Source organism: Balaenoptera physalus (assembly GCF_965194825.1).
Source record: "Balaenoptera physalus genome assembly, chromosome: 18".
Lineage (NCBI taxonomy): Eukaryota > Metazoa > Chordata > Mammalia > Artiodactyla > Balaenopteridae > Balaenoptera > Balaenoptera physalus.
Window position 1 is genome coordinate 48,143,914 of NC_138899.1, and position 23,422 is coordinate 48,167,335.

The 23,422-nt window shown below is 36.0% G+C and overlaps 1 protein-coding gene and 1 pseudogene across 7 annotated transcripts in view; both read right to left on the reverse strand.

Annotated features, from left to right (window-relative positions):
* Nucleotides 1–202: 202 nt before the first annotated feature.
* TDRD3 (tudor domain containing 3) overlaps nt 203–23,422 on the reverse strand; it is a 223,456-nt gene continuing 200,236 nt past the window's right edge. For all 6 annotated transcript variants that reach the window (XM_082435823.1, XM_082435825.1, XM_082435828.1 and 3 more), the window contains 2 exons: nt 6,106–6,231; nt 203–454 (listed from right to left, as the gene is read on the reverse strand). In XM_082435823.1, the coding sequence (XP_082291949.1) occupies nt 6,115–6,231 (117 nt within the window). In that variant the 3' untranslated portion in view covers nt 203–454; nt 6,106–6,114. The remainder of the gene's footprint in view (nt 455–6,105; nt 6,232–23,422) is intronic.
* On the reverse strand, nt 6,238–19,960 carry LOC309647925 (trimethylguanosine synthase pseudogene; annotated as a pseudogene). The gene has a single exon. The product of its transcript is annotated as a trimethylguanosine synthase pseudogene (transcript).

Below are 23,422 nucleotides of genomic sequence, written 5' to 3' on the forward strand. Positions count from 1 at the left end.
TACCATACTAAGAACTGCTATTTGGCTTCAGGTTGTTTTGTAAGAAATGTGGCAAGCTGTGTAAGTCAGTTTATTCTGTAATTACAGGGAGGCATCAGTATGCTGTAATTGCCATTCTACAGAAGGCAATTAGTATGGGGTTAGTACCAGATGAACAAGAAAAATAACATTCAGCAAATAAAACATAGAGCAAAACAATGTATTTAATAGTGCACTGGTTTTATTGATGGCAGAAGAAAAAATTCTTTCACTTGTAAAAGGTATTTGCTTTATTTATTGTATTTTTCCCCATTCTTTATGTGGGTTGAATTTTTTTCCCCTAAAATCTGTCTTTTAGTTCTCCAAATAATAATATCCACCATGGCTCCATCTTATTCTGAAGGGAAAGTAGGAGGTCTATCAACAGGTTTTGACCAGGATGTTTCAGTCAACAGCTCCTTTCTTCACAAAGACTCTATTTAAAAAGAGAGGAAGAAAGTGAAACTGAACCCTCAAATTGACTTTTCCATACGCAAGATACACTGCTGAAACTTACCTGTAAATGTGAAGTGTATGTATAAGTATCAATAGATCACAAGTAGAGCAAATTGGACACTGTTAATTCATAAACATAATTTCTATAAATCAGTATGTAAACAAAAAGCAAAATCCTTTAAAATAATTTTTTCTTCTAGAAATTCTTAAAGTACATCTCTGTCACTGTTAGTCCCTCTATTGCTAGCATGTGGACTTCAGGAATTCGGATTAACTGAGTAGAGTTTAACAGAGGATGACCTAAAAAAGATGCAGTCTGCCAATGCACGTCTACCCCCATTCTACCCACCTCCATTTCCCCTTTGAACACCTTTGAGATGGTTTAGTCTCACAAGTAATTTACTTGAGTCTGCCGCCTCCCCCTGCCTGCTCCCCACCTTTATAAGATACCACGCTAGTAGAAACACTCTGGGTGGTGACAACAGAAAAGGCTGAGAGAGGTGGTGAGAGAAGCCTTGTTTGCTCCAGTCCTATTTCAGTCTCATGGATGAAAGAATGGTTGGGCAGGGATGGGTAGCATTCCCATGGCTGCATTCAAACAGAGCAGAAGTCTTCTGAGGTAAGTAGTCTCCTGATTAGAAAATAAAGAGCTTTGGGTACTATTATCCTCACACAATGCCTATCCTGCTGGCATCACGGGGTCCTGTAATAATAGCTACCTTTATGGCAATCACTTCCCTGACCTTGATTTGAAAAATTTTGCAAAAAGATGCTGATCTAGATTGTCAAAAAAAAAAAAAAAAAAAAAACCCATTTAAAAATCCATCTTTTACCAGCTACAAATGGTGCTAAAACCTGGACCTTAGAAAATAAACAAAGTCATGGTATTTATACAGTAGTCTATGCTTAGCTATTGGTTTCAAGGTTTCTGGTTAATATGCAAAACTGTGAAGACTACTCTTTCATGAAACAAATAAGAAACTAGAAATGAAATTAAAAGTGAGTCACCATTTATTAAACCACTTTGCATACTTAGCCTTAACCTCCATGGCACTAGGGAGCTTCCTGCTGATGTGTGTGACAAGGTCTTTCTACACAGGTGTGCCATTTCTCTCCTTTTACAGAAGGACACGAGGCTGTAACTCTTTGACTGGACCAGTGCAATAGCTTCTTAGATTCTTTCCCTCCTGGTGCTGTAATCCATCCTACATCCAACAGCAATATTTCTTTCTTTTTTTTTTTTTTAATTGAGGTATTGTTAATTTACAATGTTGTGTTAGTTTCAAGTGTACATCAAAATGCATCAACCATATGTATACATTTATCTCCTCTTTTCTGGATTTCCTTCCCATTTAGGTCACCACAGGGCACTGAGTAGAGTTCCCTGTGCTATACAGTAGGTTCTCATTAGTTATCTATTTTATACATAGCAGTATATATATGTCATAACAGCAATATTTCTTAAGCTTAATTTTAATCATATAATTCTTATTCAGAAGTTCATGATAGCACCGAACACATCAAAGTCAAACTCTTAACGTGTCTAAAGCCATACTCTTCTGCCACCACCAATAACTGGTATCTAATTCCTAGGACTCCAATCATGTCAGAAACCTCTCCAAATGCACATAGTTCTGATCATTTTCATTGATTAAATAACTATGTATACTTTCTCTATCCATATATGCTCTTATCTCTAAGTTGTCTGTAACAATGATGAGCCCAGGAACTAGAGGTTTTGGGCCCTCTGTCCCCTCAGGGGGTGAATCTGACTTGCCAGAACTCTTTCTCAGACCTAGGCCTATTTCCCACATTGCCCCCAGAGACCTCCTCCTCCACTGAGCCCTAACTCCCAGCTATCTGTTGCTTTTGCTAAGCATTGATGTTGTCCTTAGTACCAGGCTCAAGCAGAATCTAATTCCCTTTCCACTTTTGGGGAAGTATATGAGTATGTAGGGGTGGGTGGTGGTGGCGATGGTATAGAAGGCTTGTAAAAAACCTTCTTAGGATAATCAAAGAATGTAAATTACACATCAACAACTTTAAATCTTTGATTTAATACACTGATTTAAAAAACACTTACTTAGCAGCTACTATGTGTCATTCATCACCCAGCAAAGTACCCAAAACATAAAGATTATGACTATGAAATTATGTTTTTTAGAAGTGATAAAAGAAAGTGTCTTAAGTGTTTCTCACTATCTTGAATAATTTTAAATAACAAAATCTTACAAAAATTTCAGCATATATTAGAATTCATGCTTATATTTGCTGGGAGTCAAATGGCTGGATACAGTGTATATCTTCTTTTTAAATGTTTAAGTTAAATGGAAACCAGGAATGAGGAAATAAAAAGAAAACACACTACCAAATGTAAAATAGACAGCTAGTGGGAAGCACAGGGAGATCAGCTCCGTGCTTTGTGACCACCTAGAGGGGTGGGTGGGATAGGGAGGGTGGGAGGGAGACACAAGAGGGAAGGGATATGGGGATACATGTATGCATGTGGCAGATTCACTTTGTTGTACAACAGAAACTAACACAGTATTGTGAAGCAATTATACTCCAATAAAGATGTATTAAAAAATAATAAAAAAATAAAAGGCCTATGTTAAAAACCTTTCATTTAAAATTGTATCTTAAGAAAAAAAAGTAATAAATATATCAACTTAAAAAAAAAGAAAATAATATATTCAGTTGTGTGACAAAAGCAAAAAGTATAATTATTGCTGAATCTCCTATTCAAAGATAGTATATTTAATTCTACTTCATAATTTTTCATAACATATGTTTGAACTAAGTACAAAAATGAATAAGTTTTTTCAACCAAGATCACATGTGTCTTACTAATTAATTTTTAGAGTAAATTCTGCAGTGAGGTTTTTTTAGTGATACCATCATGGGACCGTCCCCCACCAAAATTAATTTTCTTACTGTGAGGATTTCCATGTCAACAGTATAATCCAAAGCAAGCATCTGGGAAAGATGGAAGTTTTAGCTCAGGGAACATAGAGAACCACTTAGATTGTAACGTTTTAGTTGATTAGGAACAATTTGCACTGTACAGTTTGATATGAATAAGCTACAATCACCCCAGGGCTATGGTTTATAATTTACTTTTAAGCAGTGTACTCTTTTTCAAAGGAAATTTTTGATGGAACCCTAATGTATAAAACATATGAAAGACACTAAAGAAGAGGCCAGAGGACTGAGAGTTCTACCCATTGGCTACACTCTCACTCACTCCCACCATCTTCTCTCTACTTCTAGCCCTCCCTTCAACAGCCCTAAGGCACCCTTGAAGAGCCCTAGAGTGCTGCATCCACTGTCCTAGAGCAATCAGAGGGTTGAGAACCTTTGGCCTCATTTTAAAACCTGTTTTAAACAATTTAGAAGACCCTGGGAAGCTAACAGGGAATTCTGTTTTCATTTACCTTAAATAAGATTTAATTATAAGCACACTGAGCTTATTTTAAAAGTGGATGTTCAACCGTGCACAATGTAAAGTTGCTAAGTCCTTACGTATACTTTGATTCTGCTTTGGTCAATTCTTGCATGCTACAGAAAAATGCCCAAAGTCAAGAAATAGCTCTTCTGTGATACTGTGGACAATAGGTCACGTTTGTTTACTTGACAGCCTTGTATTAAGTGCAAAGAAAAACCAACGATAAGAGGAAAAAGGTGCTATACTGGCTTACTCGGGTAAATCAGAAGTCAAATAGCATCAGGCTTCTGCTCCAGGCACACTATTACATAAGGAGCAAAGGGCTAGAAAATATAAGAAAACATTTCTTCATTTAGGATGACAGAACTAATTTTTAACCAATGAAAGAGCTTTGGGGAAGCTGCGGGAGATATAAGACTCTGGAACAGTGCTGTCCAGAAATATAATGTGAGACATACATAATTCTTACTTTTCTAGTAGCCACATTAAAAAGTAAAAATAAACAGGTGAAATTATTGTAATAACTTTTTATTTAACCCAATCTATTAAAAATATTATCATTTTGATATATAAATAATAAAAATTATTGAGTTTTTTTTCAAACTAAGTCTGAAATCTGGTATGCATTTTTTATTTATAGCACATCTCAATTCAGGCTAGCTGCATTTCAAGTGCTAAACAGTATTGGCTGGTTTGAGAGTCACTTAGTATGGGAAAAATACAATGTGGATAACAGCATTATCGGAATGAACAGCTGAAATAAGGAATAAGGAAATAAGGAACTGGGAACAATTTCTTAAAAATTCTCAATAGTCTTGCTACTAAGAAGAGACTAAGAAAAAAGATATAAAGTCTAAAATAGTCTTATGTGATGTATAACAAAAGCTGTAACGGGAAAACTCTAATTATTAAAAAAAAAAATATTCAAAAACCCTGGCATAAGGAAAAGATAGAAATGTTACCAAAGATGGCGAAAGTATTTCTTTCTAAAAACATATTAAGAAGTAAGGTCTTTGTTCATCAAAATGAGATGTCTTAGATTGGTCCTATAATTTGCTGACTTTGTTATATTTCTCTTCCTTCCTACTGAAGACGATTTTCAGATACCAACTCTCTTTCTGAAACTCTAAGATGAAAGTTTCTGGATCGACAGCATAAGGCCCCAAAATTACATCTCAATAAGCAGTCATGTTGTCTTCATCCAATTCCTGAAGATATATATATAACATTTCCTCTTTCTTAAAAAGGACTGAAATCAACTAAACAAAAAATAAACTCAATTACCCAGGTTGATAATTATTTAGTCCTTTGTTTTCTTTCATCTTCTTCCTGCTTTCAAATCTATAGTCATTTCACTGATTGTCATCACCTCCAACAGAAAAGAGTAGGTATAGAGAGAAAAGGGGATTAGGGATAGCATTTGCGGGGAAAGGTTTGGAGAAAAAGTAGTTTGTAACTATGGTATTATCTTAAATACTTTATAATTGAAAGTAGTTTTAAAACATTAGTTTTCTTCTATTACAGGCAAACCCCAGAGATATTGAGGGCTCAGTTCCAGACCACCACAATAAAGTGAATACTGCAATAAAGTAATCACCCTAAGTTTTTGGTTTCCCAGTGCATATAAAAGTTATATTTACACTATACTGTTGTCTATTGAGTGTGCAATAGCCTTATGTCTAAAAAACGATGTACATGCCTTAATTAAAAATACTTTATTGCTAAAAAGTGCTAACCATTATCTGAGCCTTCAGTGAGTCATAATCATTTTGCAATAGTAACAACAAAGATCACTGACCACAGATCACCAAAACAAATATAATAATAATGAAGAAGTTTGAAATATTGTGAGGATTACCAAAATGTGACACAGAGACAGAAAAGTGAGCAAATGCTGTTAGAAAAATGGCACTGATAGAATTGCTTGATGCTGGGTTGCCAGAAACTTCCAATTTGTAAAAAATGTAATATCTGTGAAGTGCAATACAATGAAGCACAATAAAATGAGGTAGGTCTATGTTATTATGAAATATTATATATATATAAAATATTTATATATTATTATATATAGTAATAATATATATATTATTATATATAATATAATATGTTATATATAACTGGACTTATATATTTAACATGATAGTATCTTTCTTTACATGGAAAGCTCCTCACAATGTCAACTTTACCTTCTCATATTAGGTCCGAGCCCGGGGAGGTTGGTAGAACTGCTGGGTTGGCCGAGTGGATCGTCTTGGCTGGCCATCACCTCCTCTACGGAATTCAAGAGTTTGGTCATAGGTGGCTTCTTCTTCCTATTTGCAAAGAGTAGTGATTTAACATGTTCAAAACAGTTCCAAGTTTCCTACATTAAATACATTTTATGGTCCCCATTTTGATATACCCTCTTAAGCTGCCCTGGGATTCACATCTGTCAACTTTTATAATAGTGGGCGGCAGGGGAAAGAAAAAAAAAGGCAAGGACATTGTTAAAACTCTTTTGGTCCTTGTTAATAGAAGAATGAAATTTATAGTGGTAACATTAGAATCAAATTTAATTCTAGAAAAGGAAACTATTTCCACACAATAATATGGCTATCTCCTCAAATGACTTGACACAATGTGGTGAAAACACAGAAAAGCGAGCAATGTAATACAATTTTAATTGAATATTTGGGCTTCTAAATATTTCCAGGTATTTATCATGGAAAGGGGTTTTGGTAAGATATGGAAAAGGGATTGAGGAGCCAGAGAACGTTCACCAGCTGTTTGTCCTCATCTGATGAAATCTCCAACATCGTTAAGAACCTTACATCTAGAGACAGGAGAAAATAATGGATTGGAATGAGGAGAGAAATATAATTTACATATAAAGAAAGCTTCATGCAAGACACAGCAATCACCACGGTAAGACGCAAACTGTTTTCTTCTCATATTCTTTCTTACTAAGGGGGTAGAACCAGCAGTTCAAGGAATGGCATGGATACATTAGTATAAGCAGAATAAACAGCAGAAACAGTATAGTTAATTACAATATTTGAAAAGGACTTAGAAGCAACAGAAATGTAGCCAAAAGCCACACTGGTTTCTTACTGAGTGCTGCCACCCTGTTATTTTAGTGTTTTAAGTTAATGCAGCTGTGAAGTATGTTCCCTTCAGAGAGAGAAAAAAATTGGCTCTCATTTTTGTTTATGAAAGAAACAGTATCTATTTCAAAAGTAGAGTTTAAATTCCAGCTGAATTATTAGAGCACAATAATTTGCATGATTTAGGAAATTTATCCTATTTCCTCCTCCTCCTCCTTACTTTATCATTGAATCTTCTGTCCCAAAAGATTGTTTTCCTTTGACCCTAATAGCAAATGGAGTTATATGAAAGACTGAGTTCTACTCTTTAATTTTTACAGATCAATTATTGCAATTTTACTTGATGCAAGTAGAAAGATGCTATGATAATTTGATCAAATCCTATTATTTAGAATTGATATTTAATATTTGGCACAAACATATCACTCATTAATAGGCATTCTCCACAGTATTCTTAAGAACCGTTATCTCCATTTTATATAAAGGACACTGAAGTCCAGGAAAGCTTTGTGACTTTGCCCTAATACTTCGAAGATAAATCTGAGTTTTGATTCAGACACTGCTATTTAAATTCTTAAGTCTCAGTCTGCATGTAAAAGAAATAAACTAATTGCCAAAAATTAATGATCACCCTTAAGGGGCCATCATCACCTAAATAAGAGAATAGAGAAATCTGACAATATATCTGGCATAACTCAATAACAACATTTTTGAGACAAACTTCCAGATTAGTTCTCCTTTCTCTATGCCCCTTTCATTAATAATCAATCTCAAAATGGTTACAAGCATCAGATATTATGTCTATAATTTAGTAAAGCAATTAAAATGTGGGAAGAAAAATTAAAGTGCTGAGGAAAGAAGAGAAATATTTTTTATTAATATGGTCACTGCTCGGAATGATTATTGTCAAATCTTATAGCTAAATTTGCAAAAAAACTATTTATTTTTATGACATATGACATTTGAAACTGTGCATATTAACTGAGAAGGATGAAAATATGTTTGCTGCTGTAGAAGATGAAGTAATTATTCTAGGAATTAGAATGGAATATTATTATTCTCCACACCCAGCTGCAAAACTGGTTAGAGGACATCTAAAAACCTGTATACTTTATCAATAAAATATAGTGTTAAAGGTAGGACACTACATTTTCTGAGTGAGTGAGCTGGATTTATATAATAAATATGACATTGCTATTTGAAAAACTATCTCTACTGTTTAAAAGAATCTCAGACTAAACTAGCCATAACCAATTAAATGGTTTTATAGAGATGACCAACCATGAGATTTCTTTCACATTATTTGATGTCTTCATAATCATTTTATACAAAATGGAAGCAAAAAATAAAAATAATTCTGACAGCTTGGTTTTCAGTTGTCAAAGGCACAATCTTGCTCTGTTAACTTTGAAATATTCTTCCCACAGAGTAGTCAGGGGCAAACCTGGTTACTCACAAAAACCACTTCATACAGTTTAGAGCTAGTAATTTTTAGCACTGAATGAGCAATTCTTTCCATATAACACACAGCTCAATTTAATAGATCAGTTTATTTGGAGTCATCTTTGAATAAAATTTATACCTTTATCTTCTTCCTTTAGTTTCACTACTCTGTAACAGCTTTAGAACTAAAAAAAATTTTAATTTCACAGTTCATGAACATTTTTTAAAAATCTGACAGTATTTTGAGCTGGCACAGTCCTGGAATGCTACCTGGTCTGTCCCCTTAGGTTTGACAGATGAGGAATTTCTAAACCCAGAGAGGTGATTTTCCCAAGTCACAGAGCTCACTAGAGGAAGAGTCCAGACCAGGGCCATTTTGTTTCTGACACAGACAAGGCTCTTTAAAAGACTGGTGATAACGTTCATAAAAATGGAACTGACCAATGCCAACTTCACCAAAGCTTTTGAGATTTAGAACCATTTTATTGGGACTCAGATTTTTGCTCACCATGCTATCAGATTTACCTGGTTTTAAAATACTAAATAAATAATATTCAAAATGTGCCGTCTTTTTATGCCAATATTTAGGAGTTTATTATTCCTTTTAATGAAAAGATACCTATGCAATAATCATTGTGACACCAAACATGAATGAAGTGATATGTTGAAAGGAAAAAAAGAGTCACAGCACCAATGCAAAAAGGAGATACACAACTTCACCTATAAAACACATTTGACGGGTCACAACTACACCTTTCCTGCATATCATTTTTAGTCTCTCATTAGTACAAACTACATCTTGAGTGAGAATACAGACAAATACATTATTTCCTCATTTATAAATGAGCTGTTGGAAAAGCTCATTGTAAATCAGTTACTTCGAACCTGGAACATACTTCAGTAGGAGGTGTGAAACACATTTAAATACAGGTCAGGTTCTCTGTTCCACAAATAAAGGTGATGTGCAGATAAGCATATAAACCACCACTCTAAAGAAGGTGGTGGATCTGGTGGTTCTCAACTGGGAGTGATTTCCCTACCCCACTGAGTGGGGGTGCGGGGGAGGTAGCCAATGTCTGGAGACATTTTTGGTTGCTATATCTGAGGGGTGCTACTGGCAGCTAGTGGGTCTGGAGACATTTTTGGTTATTACAAGCTGAAGGAGTAGGTGGGGGGAGTTGTTACTACATCCAGTAGGTAGAGACCAAGGATGCTCGTTAGGTAAATGAAGGAGGAGGAAACTTCCTATTCCTAAGTGCCAGGACAGCCTGGAAAATAATTCTGAAATTCAGGAAGTTTGGGTTTGCCACCCTTTCCCTTTTCCTTTTTCGGATATTTCTTCTGCCTCTGTCTCTAATGCGTAAAAGCTGCGTTTATGGAACTTCTGTGGGGAGGTCTCTATTCGCTGAAAATATTATGTTTTCCTCTGCTTCAGCAACATGTTCATACTTACTTAACTTACTGAATTGCCTTATCTTACATTACCATTTCTTCAGCATTTTTGCACAGCCATGACTTTGTAAGGGGAAAACAATTATTGATTACTGGTGGGAATAGGGAACAGGGATGGCAATTCTCTTCACAAAAAACTTGGAAAAACTTATTAATATTGTCACCTCTAATAGCTATTTTGTGTGAAATTTAATAAAAAATTTTCTAGTCAGTTCCTTTTAACAATTTGCATAGTAGTCACAAAAACACAAGCCAGCATTCAAAATGTATACAACGTACCCTCAACAATAATCCTTGAACTCTGAATATTTTGAACACTGAAATCTTAATGAGTACATATCTCCTTGAGTGATTCATGTATGAATTACTTATGAATTTCCAGACCACATTTGCCTGTCTGGTTAACTTGTGTAGTCAGTTTATAGAAATAGAAACTAATTTTAATATAAAACCTAAGCAAACAATAATTTTAAAGACAAATCTGCTTTCCCAAAACATCATGTAATAAAGGCAAAATAGGGACAGTAAAAAGATCATTGGTTGCCAAGGGTTGGGGGGGGGGGATGGAGGGATGAATACGCAAAGCACAGGAAGATTTTTAGGGCAGTGAAACTATCCTGTACGATACTATTATGGTAGATACATGTCACAATACATTTGTCCAAACCCAATGTACACCATGAGTGAACCCTAAGGTAAACTATGGACTCTGGAAAATAATGATGAGTTAATGTAGGTCTACCAATTGTAACAAGTGTACAACTGATAGATGGTGGGGGATGTTGATAAACGGGAGAGGCTTTGCATGTGTGGGGGTGAAGAGTATATGGGAAATACCGTACCCCTCTCAGTTTTGCTGTGAATCTAAAACTCCTCTATAAAATAAAGTCTAAAACAAACCAAAAAAAACAGGCTGTAAAGTAAGCCACATCAGTGGGATACTTTGTGCCTCATATATTGCTGATGTGGTAGATACTTAATATTTGATGAAATATTTGTTGACCTGCCTTATTAAAATGGCACATCTTGATCCATTCAGATTCTTCCTGTGGTTACCCGTAACTAAAATATGAGAATTAAATTTCTTTCATCCTTGGGATGCCATCAGCATTAATTAATGTATGAAAACCACTTTGAAGATTATTGAGCTTTCTGAATTGGCTCTAGGTTGTGTTTAATTTTGATTATACCTTGGATATTCATAACATTTCCTCTTGGTTTCCACTGGAAAACTTTGACCTTTGATTTTACTTTTTAGTCCAAGTAATGATATAAAGTACCTCTGCCCCATTCAAAAACAAAAACAAAAAATCATATAATGGATTCCAAAAGTAGAACTTAAAATATTTTAAGTAATCTATTTTAGATCAATTATACTAATATTCTATTATATTAGAGTAACTGAAAATTGAAGAGTAATAAAGTAATTGAAGATTATGGATAACAGCTGTGCTTACAGGAGTGAAGTATTATGATTAACACTGAACCTTAGTTTACCAATTATTCTTGTTTAAAAATGTATTCCAATTCCATATTTACAACTCCACCACAAAATAAACTGGGTCTGTGGTAGCCTGGAACCACAGACTACAAAACAGATAGTTTCTGTAAAGAACAGTTAGTCCAAATAACTAAGAAGCTATAATTTGCTCAAGTAATTAGTACCATAACCTGAGTTAGTAGGTCTTCTGATTCATAGTCCTGTCTGCCCTTCACACTATGCTTCCAAGTAATAAGGGCAAGAAATACAGATACAGTGAATGCCAGAATTGGAAAAGGATTTGGGGATAATCTAATTGAGCAGACTTAAATTTTAAAAATCATCATTATCATCATCTATTTTTGGGGTAAATGTGACACTCTTCTTTCAAATGAAATTTTATATAGAATTCCAATATAAAATAGATGGGCTCAGGTTACAGTGGGTGTTTTTACATGTGCATGAGAGCAGTATCCCCTTGGCTTTCTCTTCTTTAGTTCTTCCAAGTTCTGTAACCCCTAAAGCACAAAAACTAAAACCCAACCTGGTTCAACCTCTGCTGTACACTAGGAACCAGCTAGGTTGAGTGGGTTGATTAATATAAAGAAAATGAGCTGCTGAAAGAACAGGAACGGGAACACAGGCCCCTGACTCAGTTCAGAGACCGTTGCCTTTGCGTGTTGTCACAGGGAAAGTCTAAACCCTGCTTTTGACTTCTATGAATTAAATTTCTCATTTGACAATACAAACTCACCTTCTATACCTAAATGGGGAAAAATAAAATTCTCAGGCTTCATTAAACATAAGCAAAATAAGCAAATTTTATGATAATAAACTAATTTATCTGTTTTTGAAACTTTGAGTGAAATAAGATACCATTTTACAATAAAGTGTAATGCAGAATTATAATCCCTCTTTCCCTCAGAGCAGCTCTAAGATAATCTCTTTAATATACCACATCCACTAATAATTTATTTTAACCAAATATTTTGTGGCAGAAAAAAACCCCACACTGCTACATGTAAAAGAATGAAATTAGAACACTCCCTACAACCATACACAAAAATAAACTCAAAATGGATTCAAGACCTAAATGTAAGACAAGACACTATAAAACTCTTTGAGGAAAACATAGGAAGAACAGTCTTTGACATAAATCACAGCAAGATCTTTTTGATCCACCTCCTAGAGTAATGGAAATAAAAACAAAAATAAACAAATGGGACCTAATGAAACTTCAAAGCTTTTGCAAAGCAAAGGAAACTACAAACAAGACGAAAAGACAACCCTCAGAATGGGAGAAAATATTTGCAAATGAATCAATGGACAAAGGATTAATCTCCAAAATATATAAACAGCTCAGGCAGCTCAATATTAAAAAAACAAACAACCCAATCAAAAAATGGGCAGAAGACCTAAATAGACATTTCTCCAAAGAAGACATACAGATGGCCAAGAGGCACATGAAAAGCTACTCAACATCACTAATTATTAGAGAAATGCAAATCAAAACTACAATGAGGTATCACCTCACTCCTGTTAGAATGGGTATCATCAGAAAATCTACAAACAACAAATGCTGGAGAGGGTGTGGAGAAAAGGGAACTCTCTTGCACTGTTGGTGGGAATGTAAATTGATACAGCCACTATGGAGAACAGTATGGAGGTTCCTTTAAAAACTAAAAATAGAATTACCGTATGACCCAGCAATCCCACTACTGGGCATATACCCAGAGAAAACCATAATTCAAAAAGACACATGCACCCCAATGTTCATTGCAGCACTATTTACAATAGTCAGGTCATGGAAGCAACCTAAATGCCCATCGACAGACGAACGGATAAAGAAGATGTAGTACATATATACAATGGAATATTACTCAGCCATAAAAAGGAACGAAATTGGGTCATTTGTAGAGACGTGGATGGATCCAGAGACTGTCATATAGTGTGAAGTAAGTCACAAGGAGAAAAACAAATATCGTACATTAACGCATATATGTGGAACGTAGAAAAATGGTACAGATGAACCGGTTTGCAGGGTAGAAACAGAGACACAGATGTAGAGAACAAACGTATGGACACCAAGGAGGGCAGTGGTGGGGGTAGTGGTGGTGGTGTGATGAATTAGGAGAGTGGGATTGACATATATACACTAATATGTATAAAATGGATAACTAATAAGAACCTGCTGTATAAAAAAATAAATAAAATAAAATTTAAAAAAACAACCACCCACACTGATTCAAGACAAGAAACAAAATCGGATTCAAAATCTAATTACTAAGCAACTGGTCCAAAATGCATGGCTGACAATATAATGGTTTTTTTTTTTTTTCTTCCTTTCACTGTCATTTTAATAGAAAAAGAATATAAACTTCTATATTACAAAGTATATTTCATATTTTTTTCAATAGAAACTTAAAAAGCACTAACTTTATAAAATAAATGGATGTTTAAAAGCAAATTCCGGATGGTACTCCATCAATGTGGGGAAAAAGTGTTTTAGGGTACAAATACCCATTTGACTATGGGTACAAAGTATCAGTGAATACAGAGAAGAAATTCCAAGTGAATAGTGTTCTGACCGCTATGATCTTTTGGTCTCTATACCACCTCACTTATGATTCAGAGGCTGATCTGCGGATCAGTTCCCCCAAATAAGCAGTGATTGTCTTCAATCTATTATTAAGAAAGTTTTGTTCTATTTCCACTTGCCCTCCAGGCCCAGCCAAGGATGCCACCTGGTCGATATTAGCATTTCTTGGAAGAAAATAAATGATATTATTAGTGATCTTCTGGGAAAGTCTGAAAAATTTCAAAGCCATCAGGAGACATCATGGTGCTGATGTCGAAGATCTCGGCAGTGGTGTAGTCTGGTCCTCCCCAAGGAGGGCTGAGAAACACGACATTAACCTTTAAACGAGAAGCCAGCTGCAGGACATCTCCACAGATGAACTCAATCTTGTCTGCTACCCCATAAATTTCTGCATTATTGCAAGCAAGATCGATCTTAACAGGATCAATATCAACGGCGATCACTCTCTTTCCTGTTAAGGCAAACTGAATGGTATTTCCTCCAACGCCACAAAATGCATCAACTATGGTGTCACACTAGAAGGACTGGCTGACCCTGCCGGCAATGTGCTCAGCGATCTTCTCGGGTGTAACTGAAAACCAGCCCTCTCTAATTTAATCCCATCGTCAAAGCGGGAGAAGAGCCTGTATCTCTGGGCCCAGTACTTTGCCAGCTCAGGCACAGCAGTGATCTCAGGAGGCAGACCAATTCCCTTTCTGTTCTTGCTTTTATTCTTCTTCTTTTTATTTTCAGCTTCGGCTTCTACCTGAAGGCAGTCTGGTGCAGCCTGGGCGGGGCAGTCCCCCTCATCTGTCACTGCTGCTTCTGTGCTGTCCCTGTCAGTTTTCTCTGTTCCCACTTCCCCAGCTGGAGACATGGCACGACGCTTTCCAGGTTCTAGCTCACTTGTCTCCGGTGGGTCATCCCCTTTTTCAACAGACACTTCTTGTTCCTCTGAACCACTGCTTGTGCAAGTATCTTGCATGTTGTTATGAGAAACTGACTCCTGTGATGCTTTCTCATCCATTGGTTCATTAACCCATTTTAGGAATTTTTCTACCTTACTCAAAGTTTTGCTTTTCTTGAAAAGAGTTTTTCCTGGCTCTTCAGTGAAGAAGATGTGTTTGTTTTTCATATTGATTTGTCTTCTCATGTCAAAGTACTTTGACTTGTACTTCACATTCTTGTGTACATACCTGACCCGCCGGTGACTGAAATTTGAAATTCCACTATATTTTTGTCCTGAGCCATGCTTGAATCCTAGAAGGGAACCGTCGACATCAAAGTCTGAATCCGGGTTTTCATCGATGTCCAGTTCATGGCTCCTCTTGAGTTTGCTTGGCTTCTGTTCAGGTGGATCTTCGCCACTCTCATCTCCATCAGTGCCGATGAGGCATGGTCTGTCTTTGATGGTGTTTGCTTCTGATGACTCCTGTGAATCCTGAGCTGGTTGGCTTGTGCTTCTGTTCCCAGACAAGCTGCTTTCCTTGGTTCCTCCATTACATGATTCACTTTGGCCTGAAGCAAGGCATTCTCTTCTGCTCTTAACTTCACTTAAACACTGATGTCCATCACAACTCACAGAGGGATCTAATCGGCTCTGTTCTACTTCCTCTGAATTCAGACTTATATTACTAAGTCCATCAAGAATTTCATTATGATCTTTATCACTTGAACTAGAGCTTTCGCTACCCACTGATGAAGATGGAGAAGAAAGTTCATCTGCTTTCGTGCGATTTTCATCTTTCTTGTTGTCAACTACTGTTTTAGACCCACAAGTATCTGTATCACAGCTTTGTGAAGCATCAAAAGTCCAACCCTGAACTTCCCAATACTGAAACTATTCCAAACAATACCAATACAGCTGGCTATAATGCTGTTCCCATTCCTCCTTTGTATTAGGGATGTTCCAGGGTTCCGAGCACAGCGTCTGACCTGTATGCTTTTCTTGCCAGCTTTGCCACAGCAGTTCCCCCCCTGTATTCCTTCCAGTACTTCTCCCAGAGCTCCGTAATTTCCAGCTTTGGAGATAATGTATTTTCAGCAGGAAGATTCTCACCTTCAATATCTTTTTTGGTTCGAAGTTTATACCTTCTGGTGTTCTCATTCTCAGATGAAGATGGATCATCTGAAGCCAAAATGTCATCTTCCTCACATTCTTATCTCCAAGATTCTCTCTTAATTTCATCTAAGTACTTCTTTTGATGTTTTTTCTTTTTCTTTTTTCTTTTAACTTTGTTTCTAGTACTCATAGATACCTCAAAATTCTTATGTGCAGACACCCTACCAAGCTGAAGTGGCAGTCCTATACTTCGCATGAGTTCAGCCTCAGAATCAAGTTCACTTTCATCTGGGCCTACGTCTTTGCTGTCACGTGACTCTGCAGTGCCCTGGGAACGACCGCCTTCTTCCTCTTCTGTAACTTGCTCTCCTGCACTGTTCCCATCGTCTTCAATGTAGTAGCCTTTTAATCCCAAACTGCACAATTTCCAATCTTCCACAAACGCCCTGGAGCAGAGGCAGAGGATGCAGGAGCCCTCCCGCAGGTCTTCAAGGAAGAGACACATCTCCACCACAGAGCTCCACTTCTCGCAGTACATCGTAGCACCTCAGAGGAGGCGGCCACGTGGCAAATGGCGCCGGAAGGCCTCCCGGCCGCTGTTCTGCTGCTGGGGACCGAGGGGAGGACTGGAGGTGCACTTGGCTGCCAGGGACGAACGGCAATATAATGTTTTCATTCCTGTATCATGTAGAATTTCAGAAGAACTCTGAGACATTTCACTGTGCTCTGATATTCTCTTTTTAGAAAAGAGTATATTCTCTAAAGTTACATAAGAATTAGGTAAGAATTATTGATGATTCTATCAGATATTAGGAAATCATCTGAATCCCTACCTCAAGGGTTTTATTCTGTACTCTGCCAACTAAAGCACTACCTAAATAAGACAACTAAACTTTAACATGGAAGAAAACTGGATGTTTCAATGACAGTTAAAGCAAATACAGTACTATTCACCATTGTCTTTCCTCTAACATTGTTAAGATCATCTACTATTTAATACAAAGTAAACAAGCTATTTTTAGCAGCTTAGACACTCAAGAAAATGCAACTCAACATCAAAAGGCTACATTCATATTTCAAATAGGAGAATATAATACAAAAAAGAGAGTAGAAAATGTCACCCTTATCAAACTTCAAATAATAAAAGTACTGATACTCTTCCATTCAAAAACACACCCAACTTTATTTAAAACTTAGCATAGAAAAAAGGGGAATGAATGATTATTCTACTACGTGCCTGGCATTTTATCTCATTTAATCCTTGCAACAATGTTTTGAATTACTTAATCTCATCCTTCTACAGATGAACAAGCTAAGGCTCAGAGTAACTTACCCAAAGTTATGTAACTGGCCATGCTTCCATAAGACCCCTGGGCTGTCCACTCCAAAGTTCTTTCCATGGCATCACATAGTGTATATTTTACATTTCTTGCTTCAGACAGTTTTGCTTATTTTTTTCTAATAGCTAGCTAAAGATTAATTTTAAATAAGTTGATGGCTTCTGCCCTGAGGCTAGTATAAACAACATTTAATGGTCATCATCTTTGTTGAAATGCCATAGTGAAGTCCAAAGAATGAATATGTGATTTGTAAAAATGTGTACCTCTCTCCAACTCATTTCCTCTTTTAAAGTTAAAGGTTAAATAGATTCCAAAGCTTGTCCAGAAGTCAGGGTAGGAAGCATATTTCTGCTCCAAAAGATGCCAATCTACTCAGATTTCCTTGAGAGATACCTTATCATGGCATTGGTATTTAAGACCTCAGTCTGTTAGGTCAGATCTGAGTCTGAGTTTAGACTCCACCACTTCCTACATGTGTTACTCAACTTCTCTACATCTCAGTTTTCTCACATAGACAACAGTAATCAACTCATAGGTTTACAAGGAGCATTACATGAGATAATAGCTAAAAAGAGTTTAGCAAATAAGCCATATATGTTGCCTATTATTCTGAATTAAGAAAATCTTTGACAGTAATATATACATGTTCACTTCAATTAAACTATCAAGACTCACAGATTTTGCTAAAAATCAGGTTTGTTGTAAGAATATTCCTCAAATTGCTTTGGTCAGATAAGGAAAGTGGAAAAGCCATTGAAGTAAATGAAAGAGCCAATACAAGGAGAAAGACTCTTGTCACCTGCTTGCATTTTATTTCTTCAGAAATTTTAAAAACATCTATACACAAAAACTAATAATTTCACATTATAAATCATTCCATTGTTACCACTGTTTTTGTTTCTTTTAGGAAGAAGTCTTCTTCTTTTTTAATTATAGAGAAAAAGGGCAAATAAAACAAAGGAGAAAATTAGCAAAGACACATTATTGAAAATGATTAATCAAAAGTTAAAGACATTATTTGCCTAAAATATGAATATTTTAAGAAAAAGCTAAAAATAAACGTGATTAACCTCTTTGAACATCTTGCCTTAATACCAATACCATACCCTTAAAGTTTTATCAAATGCCATAAAAAAAAAAAACAATTAGAAACACTATTTAAACAGCGGAGGTATAGCAATGATGATTAATAACGAAAAATGCTTATCTATGCCTATTGCTATGCTTTCAGGTCAATGCCTATAAATTATCCTTGCAAAAGCAACTGCTTTCCCAAATATGCTAATTGAGCAAATATGTTTTAGAATATTTTATGGTTAAAACTTATGAGCACTAATCACAAGTGGTTAGTCATTTCACTCCCTCATAAGTTATACAATTTTTACATCTTAAATTGGTAACTAATACAATATACTTTAAGAATGAATTAACTAATTCTTTCTCTGAAAGTAATAATTACCACATCATAATGCCAGACTGCTTTTTATTCTAAAACAGTCAGCCCAGTACATTTTATGTAACTGACCACTTGAGACCAATACTTATGGTATGCTTCAGTGACCTGTAATACAGACTAAAGAAACAGAATTAGAAAAAACAATCTCCATGTCAAATTGATAAAATACAGGCCAGATCTTTGCCATTAAAAAGTACTGAGTGTTGGAGTAGGGAAAGGAGATGACTTGACATGTTTTATATAAGAAAAGGTTTGCAATATCTAACAGTACAGAAATAAAATCATTTGCTAATGTTTTCACCTGGTTAGTGAAAGTTAAGAAACATAAGATTGACAGGAAAAGAATTAAAATTTTGAATCTTATAGCAGCTATCTATAAGATTATCTATAGTTATCTATAAGATTACAATGTAATAATCATTTTCACATTTAAATCCCATACATACCCAGCAACCCATATTAACAATGTCTGCATAATGAAGTAAAATTATTTCTCTTTAGTGAAACATAAAGAAAACATGTTTAAAAGTCCCTATCAAAATAACACACACAAGGGAATCCCCATAAGGTTAACAGCTGATCTTTCAGCAGAAACTCTGCAAGCCAGAAGGGAGTGGCAGGATATACTTAAAGTGATGAAGGAGAAAAACCTACAACCAAGGTTACTCTACCCAGCAAGGACCTCATTCAGATTTGATGGGGAAATTAAAACCTTTACAGACTAGCAAAAGCTGACAGAGTTCAGCACCACCAAACCAGCTTTACAACAAATGCTAAAGGAACTTCTCTAGGCAAGAAGCACAAGAGAAGGAAAACACCTACAATAACAAACCCAAAACATTCAAGAAAATGGGAATAGGAACATACATATCAATAATTACCTTAAATGTAAATGGATTAAATGCTCCCACCAAAAGACATAGACTGGCTGAATGGGTACAAAAACAAGACCCATATATATGCTGTCTACAAGAGACCCACTTCAAACCTAGGGACACACACAGACTGAAAGTGAGGGGATGGAAAAAGATATTCCATGCAAATAGAAATCAAAAGAAAGCTGGAGTAGTAATTCTCATATCAGACAAAATAGACTTTAAAATAAAGACTATTACAAGAGACAAAGAAGGACACTATATAATGATCAAGGGATCGATCCAAGAGGAAGATATAACAATTGTAAATATTTATGCACCCAACATAGGAGCACCTCAATATATAAGGCAAACACTAACAGCCATAAAAGGGGAAATCGGCAGTAACACAATCATAGTAGGCGACTTTTTAACACCCCACTTTCACCAATGGACAGATCATCCAAAATGAAAATAAATAAGGAAACACAAGCTTTAAATGATACATTAAACAAGATGGACTTAATTGATATTTATAGGACATTCCACCCCAAAACAACAGAATACACATTTTTCTCAAGTGCTCATGGAACATTCTCCAGGACAGATCATATCGTGGGTCACAAATCAAGCCTTGGTAAATTTAAGAAAATTGAAATTGTATCAAGTATCTTTTCCGACCACAACGCTATGAGACTAGATATCAATTACAGGAAAAGATCTGTAAAAAATACAAACACATGGAGGCTACACAATACATTACTTAATAACGAAGTGATCACTGAAGAAATCAAAGGGGAAATCAAAAAATACCTAGAAACAAATGACAATGGAGACACGACGACCCAAAACCTATGGGATGCAGCAAAAGCAGTTCTAAGAAGAAAGTTTATAGCAATACAAGCCTACATCAAGAAACAGGAAACATCTCGAATAAACAACCTAACCTTGCACCTAAAGCAATTAGAGTAAGAAGAACAAAAAATCCCCAAAGCTAGCAGAAGGAAAGAAATCATAAAGATCAGATCAGAAATAAATGAAAAAGAAATGAAGACAATAGCAAAGTTCAACAGAACTAAAAGCTGGTTCTTTCAGAAGATAAACAAAATTGATAAACCGTTAGCCAGACTCATCAAGAGAAAAAGGGAGAAGACTCAAATCAATAGAATTAGAAATGAAAAAGGAGAAGTAACCACTGACACTGCAGAAATACAAACGATCATGAGAGATTACTACAAGCAACTCTATGTCAATAAAATGGACAACCTGGAAGAAATGGACACATTCTTAGAAATGCACAACCTGCCGAGACTGAACCAGGAAGAAACAGAAAATATGAACACACCAATCACAAGCACTGAAATTGAAACTGTGATTAAAAATCTTCCAACAAACAAAAGCCCAGGACCAGATGGCTTCACAGGCGAATTCTATCACATATTTAGAGAAGAGCTAACACCTATCGTTCTCAAACTCTTCCAAAATATTGCAGAGGGAGGAACACTCCCCAACTCATTCTACGAGGCCACCATCACCCTGATACCAAAACGAGACAACGATGTCACAAAGAAAGAAAACTACAGGCCAGTATCACTGATGAACATAGGTGCAAAAATCCTCAACAAAATACTAGCAAACAGAATCTAACAGCACATGAAAAGGATCATACACCATGATCAAGTGGGGTTTATTCCAGGAATGCAAGGGTTCTTCAATATACGCACATCAATCAACGTGATACATCATATTAACAAACTGAAGGAGAAAAACCATATGATCATCTCAATAGATGCAGAGAAAGCTTTTGACAAAATTCAACACGCATTTATGATAAAAGCCCTGCAGAAGGTAGGCACAGAGGGAACTTTCCTCAACATAATAAAGGCCATATATGACAAACCCACAGCCAACATTGTCCTCAATGGTGAAAAACTGAAACCATTTCCACTAAGATCAGGAACAAGACAAGGTTGCCCACTCTCACTACTATTATTCAACATAGTTTTGGAAGTGTTAGCCACAACAATCAGAGAAGAAAAAGAAATAAAAGGAATCCAAATCGGAAAAGAAGAAGTAAAGCTGTCACTGTTTGCAGATGACATGATACTATACATAGAGAATCCTAAAGATGCTACCAGAAAACTGCTAGAGCTAATTAATGAATTTGGTAAAGTAGCAGGATACAAAGTTAATGCACAGAAATCTCTTGCATTCCTATACACTAATGATGAAAAATCTGAAAGTGAAATCAAGAAAACACTCCCACTTACCATTGCAACAAAAAGAATAAAATATCTAGGAATAAACATACCTAAGGAGACAAAAGACCTGTTTGCAGAAAATTATAAGACACTGATGAAAGAAATTAAAGATGATACAATTAGATGGAGAGATATACCATGTTCTTGGATTGGAAGAATCAACATTGTGAAAATAACTCTACTACCCAAAGCAATCTACAGATTCAATGCAATCCCTATCAGACTACCACTGGCATTTTTCACAGAACTAGGACAAGAAATTTCACAATTTGTATGGAAACACAGAAGATCCCGAATAGCCAAAGCAATCTTGAGATCGAAAAATGGAGCTGGGGAAATCAGGCTCCCTGACTTCAGACTATATTACAAAGCTACAGTAATCAAGACAGTTTGGTAATGGCACAAAAACAGAAACATAGATCAGTGGAACAGGATAGAAAGCCCAGAGATAAACCCACACACATATGGTCACCTTATCTTTGATAAAGGAGGCAAGCATATACAGTGGAGAAAAGACAGCCTCTTCAATAAGTGGTGCTGGGAAAACTGGACAGGTACATGTAAAAGTATGAAATTAGAACACTCCCTGACACCATACACAAAAATAAACTCAAAATGGATTAAAGACCTAAATGTAAGGCCAGACACTATCCAACTCTTAGAGGAAAACCTAGGCAGAACACTCTATGACATAAATCACAGCAAGATCCTTTTTGACCCAACTCCTAGAGAAATGGAAATAAAAAGGAAAATAAACAAATGGGACCTAATGAAACTTCAAAGCTTTTGCACAGCAAAGGAAACCATAAACAAGACAAAAAGGCAACCTTCAGAATGGGAGAAAATATTTGCAAATGAAGCAACTGACAAAGGATTAATCTCCAAGATTTACAAGCAGCTCATGCAGCTCAATAACAAAAAAACAAAAACCCAATCCAAAAATGGGCAGAAGACCTAAATAGACATTTCTCCAAAGAAGATATACAGATGGCCAACAGACACATGAAAGAATGCTCAACATCATTAATCATTAGAGAAATGCAAATCAAAACTACAATGAGATATCATCTCACACCGGTCAGAATGGCCATCATCAAAAAATTTAGAAACAATAAATGCTGGAGAGGGTGTGGAGAAAAGGGAACACTCTTGCACTGTTGGTGGGAATGTAAATTGATACAGCCACTATGGAGAACAGTATGGAGGTTCCTTGAAAAACTAAAAATAGAACTACCATACGACCCAGCAATCCCACTACTGGGCATATACCCTGAGAAAACCATAATTCAAAAAGAGTCATGTACCAAAATGTTCATTGCAGCTCTATTTACAATAGCCAGGACATGGAAGCAACTTAAGTGTCCATCATCGGATGAATGGATAAAGAAGATGTGGCACACATATACAATGGAATATTACTCAGCCATAAAAAGAAATGAAATGGAGGTATTTGTAATGAGGTGGATGGAGTTAGAGTCTGTCATACAGAGTGAA